General features: G+C 53.7%; 2 protein-coding genes across 3 annotated transcripts in view; one reads left to right on the top strand and one right to left on the bottom strand.

The window, feature by feature from the left end:
- Positions 1-3,028, bottom strand: part of ZNF687 (zinc finger protein 687) — a 13,230-nt gene extending 10,202 nt beyond the window's left edge. Inside the window, exon 1 of one of the 2 annotated variants that reach the window (XM_072428918.1) lies at positions 2,376-3,028. The gene's annotated coding sequence lies outside the window, so the exon portion shown is untranslated. The remainder of the gene's footprint in view (positions 1-2,375) is intronic. The other variant, XM_072428919.1, reaches the window with a different exon arrangement.
- Positions 3,029-3,709: 681 nt separating this feature from the next.
- LOC140342233 (uncharacterized) overlaps positions 3,710-4,201 on the top strand; it is a 3,068-nt gene continuing 2,576 nt past the window's right edge. The window contains exon 1 of the mRNA XM_072428350.1: positions 3,710-4,124. Coding sequence (XP_072284451.1) covers positions 3,963-4,124 — 162 coding nt within the window. The 5' untranslated portion in view covers positions 3,710-3,962. The remainder of the gene's footprint in view (positions 4,125-4,201) is intronic.

Raw genomic sequence — 4,201 nt, 5'->3', positions numbered from 1 at the left:
TGCGCTGACCTATGAGCTGCAGGTCTCTCCAGGGGCCCAGAACACCTGCCCAGCCCCCGGGACAGGAAGCGACTGGGGGAGGGGAAACCAGTCTGGTCACTCTGAAGTTTTACAGTTTGAATATAAATGAATGCTGCACACCCTGCTCAGATAAGGGAACCATGGTGGGGGGGACTGGGGGCCACAGACAAGAGGGGCCCCTGGAACCGCTCCCCACTCCGGGGCCCAGCACTACTCATAGCTTGTATCATAATGACAGTGCCAATGGCTGGGGCTGTCAGTGCTGCTCAGTGTCGGCTGTAGCAGGAAGTGCAGGGATAGGCTGCACTCGGTGGTGACATCATGGGGTCAGGGGGCCCCCGAGGGCACCCCCCCAAGCTGAATATTGGGCTGCAGCAAAGCATTCTGGGAGTAATCTGCCTGCTGGGAGGAGTTAATCCCGAGACTGCTGCAGCCTCACTGATCCCAGCTACACCCAGCACAATGCAGGGGCCAGCCAGTTATACCAATCGTCACCACCAGGGGCACCACACTAACATACCGATCCTCATCACCAGGGGCACCACACTGACATACCGATCCTTATCACAGCTCTGAAGCTCCGCCCCATTTCCTGGTAGCCATTAAGCCTTAGCCCTGATTGGTTATCGGTCAGCAGTCACATGATATGAAGTTGCAGAGATCAGTGTTGGTGCTGTAGATCAGTGACTGTGGCAGCGCCCCTAATTATATGGAGGCCACAATATATCCCCCACAAGGGCGCCATGTGGACCTCTGCTGGTGGGAGAAGGTACAGCAGCCACACAGAATTTGTGCACAATGTCAGATTTGTGGAGTCCGGCCCCCCACAGACCCAGAGCTCCAATCATACATCACATGTCATGTGACGGGATATGACACCGCCCCCTGCACCCAGGCAGCCAATCAGATTCCACTTTACAGGAGAACTGTGACTCCGCCCCCACAAACAAGAACTCCATAACTCCTCCCACCAGGCCACAGGAGATGAAAAACAAGGATCTGTGTGGGCAGAGACACCCCACAGTCCAATCAGAGGAGCCAACGCGTTTCTGAGGTTTCTTGGGGCCCTATGCAAAGGTTATAAACATCCCAAAGTTTTCTCATCACTTCCTGCCCAAATGACACAACAGGAAGTGAGGGAATTCCCCTCTAACTTGTCACTGGACCAGGTGTCCTCACTGGAAAGTTTACCCTAACTCTCTAAGGTTTCTATCACTTCCTGTCACAGTGACACGGGGACACAGAGGGGGAATCTCCACAGTAGGGACACAAAAAGTTTTCCTCCTTTGCCCCATCTCAGTGCTGCTGATCTCCTGCAGCCTATTGGCAGACCCTTCCTGTCTGCTGTGATGCCCCATGGGATTTCCCAGGGTTTCCCCTGGTGACAACATTGGGTGTAACGGGTGCTGAAACTGACCCTTGTAGTCACCATCAGGAAGTGAACAAGAACGTGCATGGCAGGATCAGCAGGGATTATTTTAATGACAGCTGATTATAAATGAACACAAATTTCAGGGTTCAGATTATTCCGTCACTCTGCTGTGATGAACCCCAGAAGTTTGTTATTTCAATTTGTTGGGTTTCTATGATAAAATAAACACAACAGCGCCCCCCAGAGGTCCCCTAACACATGACATCTTTCCTCCAGAGGTCCCCGCACTGCAAGATCTGCCCGACCCAACCAAATCCTACAAGGCCCCTCCCCCCAATCACAGAGGTCTCCACCAAGGGGGATCCCACTGACTCCTCCCCTGGGGATCCACTATCATAACCACCCCCGGGAGAGGGGGAGATCCCAGACAGAATCATTTCTCTCCACCCAATGGCCCCTCTTCTAATCATCAACCATCTCTAACCCCTCCCCCGCCTATCATCCATTACGAAACCTCCATTTAAAGGACCCTTAACCCTCGTCTCAGTATCCCCTCCCCCAATAATCCCCAACGAGGCGGTCCCTAACAGTCTGACCCCTCCCACGAAGAACTCAATTTTTAATTATAAATTCACTCCAAGCCCCCTCCTTACATATTATTCACTCCCTAATCTACTATACTCCGCCCCATTTTCTAGCCCCTCCCCCGACGACCCCTTCACTCATTTTCCAGTAACATCCCCCTATGCAGCAATCTGGTCATCTCAATACCCCTATATTAGGGGTCACATGGCTCCCTAACCCTCCTCCGAGTAATTGCTGATAGGCCCTCCCCCGAGGGACTCTCCTCTGTGACTCCACCCTACAATAACTCCCTTACTCCCCATCTATGAGGCCCAATTGCTTGACTCCTCCCCTAAATCATTTTATAGCTCCTCCTTCTGAAGAAACCCTCCCTATACACAAAAATCTTAGGCCCCACCTCTCCGTGGGTCACCTGTGCCGGTTCGGGTGCCCGGTTATCGGCGCTCCGGCCTCCACAGACTCTTCCTGCTTCCACCGAGCCGCTGACTCCGCCCTCCGGTCACTCTTCCCGCCTACAGCCTTCTATTAGTGTTTCGTCTCTATCCCCGCCCATAGACGCCTTCCTTCTCTCACCTATTGGCCATCAGTCTGTCAGTCACATTGTAACACCTCCCCTTTGCTGTATTATTCTGCAGTCAGCAGAAGCGTTATTCCCGCCCACATCTACCTTCTGATTGGTAGCATGCCAACTGGTTAAAAGCCTTCACCCACCTCATTGGTTAGAACGACTGTCAGTTATAGCTAGACTCCGCCATTTCCCATACCACGTGACGCCAAAAACTTGCCTGAACTCGGAATAAACTTTATTAACAATTTTCAGGTTGACATTTCCGGCTGCCATTAGCGCCTCTCTGGCCGAGGGCCGCAATCTCAGGCTGACCTGGTGTCTAGATGGGGTTTGGGGCTAAATTTTAAGGGTTCCGGCACCATAGTTATCATCTCATCCTCCTCTTACTGCTGCCTGAGCCCCGCCCTGAAATCAGGATGGCTTCAGATTTCCCTGGCGGCATGCTTGTACCTGGCTGCTCACTGGGATGAATGAGGATGACATTCTGGTGAATAAATAAAGTTCTGCTGTTATTAAAACCACAGGAGGACCTGGTCATCTGATCAGCAATGGGCGTGACATCATGCGGCCCCTCCCCTATTCACTGAAGTCATGTGATCACCATTATTGTAAAGTGGGCGGAGCCTGGCCTAGGCTGCGGATTGACATTCTCACTTCCTGTCACACTGACAACGTGTGTAAGACGTGTGAGACGTTGTCACCGGGACAGAAAGGAGCAGAAAATGTTTGCGGTGTTTTCCTGCAGAGTTCCCCTTTAGGTGGTGTCCCCTGTCAGCCATCAGATTTTAATAACAGTGCAGTGGTAGCGGGGGAGGGGAGCAGTGATATAATACCCCCCCCCCCACCTCTTTGTTTCCATCTCCTCTGGATAAAGTTGCGTGGGGAATGTTTGGCGCGGTCAGGGCTCCGCCATACAATGGGGCGATTATCTGGATATGTGGGGTGGGGATCCGGTGCACAATGACGGGGTGCCCCTGAACACTGAGGGCCCATTCATCCCCCCACACAGAGGGCCCTTGTATGGTGTACAGGACGTCCTCAGGTGTCAGGTGACGGCCGGCTGGCAGGACTCTCCGCCATTGTCCACTCTGGGAACAGTCGGGGGGGGGGGACACCTGGGGGGGAGGGGACATTGGAGAGGGGGGGACACCTGAGACCCAACACCCTACAATCATCTCCAGGGACACCCAGCCTCGGTCCGTTCGGGGAGTCACATTGGGGGGGTGAAGACTTTTGCTGCCCCCCACCTTTGGGGTCACCGCCTGCAATGTGGGGAGGAGGATGGATGAAATGTATGCACACCTGTACCTGTCACTCACCTGAGATTGGCCCCACCCCTTGGTGACTCCCCTTCCCCATGGCCTCTCACTTGTTCCATGGCTCCGCCCCTTTCATCAGAGGCTGGCTGTCTATTGGATGCTCGCTGTGAGGGGGGGGTGCTCCTTATATTCCCCCCACAGACCCTCCACCATCACATCCCCAGATCTGTCTCCAGCAGTGCCGGGCCCCAACATGTCAGCCGAAGAGAAGACCCCAGAAACATGGAGCCCCAGAGTGCAGCTGAAGAGCCCCCCCTATGTGAGTACCGACCAATCAGGGAAATCGTCATCATCAGATCTGATCTGCCCAATAAGAAATCAGCCACACACAGTGCA

This window comes from Pyxicephalus adspersus, chromosome 12 (assembly GCF_032062135.1).
Source record: "Pyxicephalus adspersus chromosome 12, UCB_Pads_2.0, whole genome shotgun sequence".
In the NCBI taxonomy this organism is placed as follows: Eukaryota; Metazoa; Chordata; class Amphibia; order Anura; family Pyxicephalidae; genus Pyxicephalus; species Pyxicephalus adspersus.
This window is presented reverse-complemented; position numbering and strand designations above follow the sequence as displayed.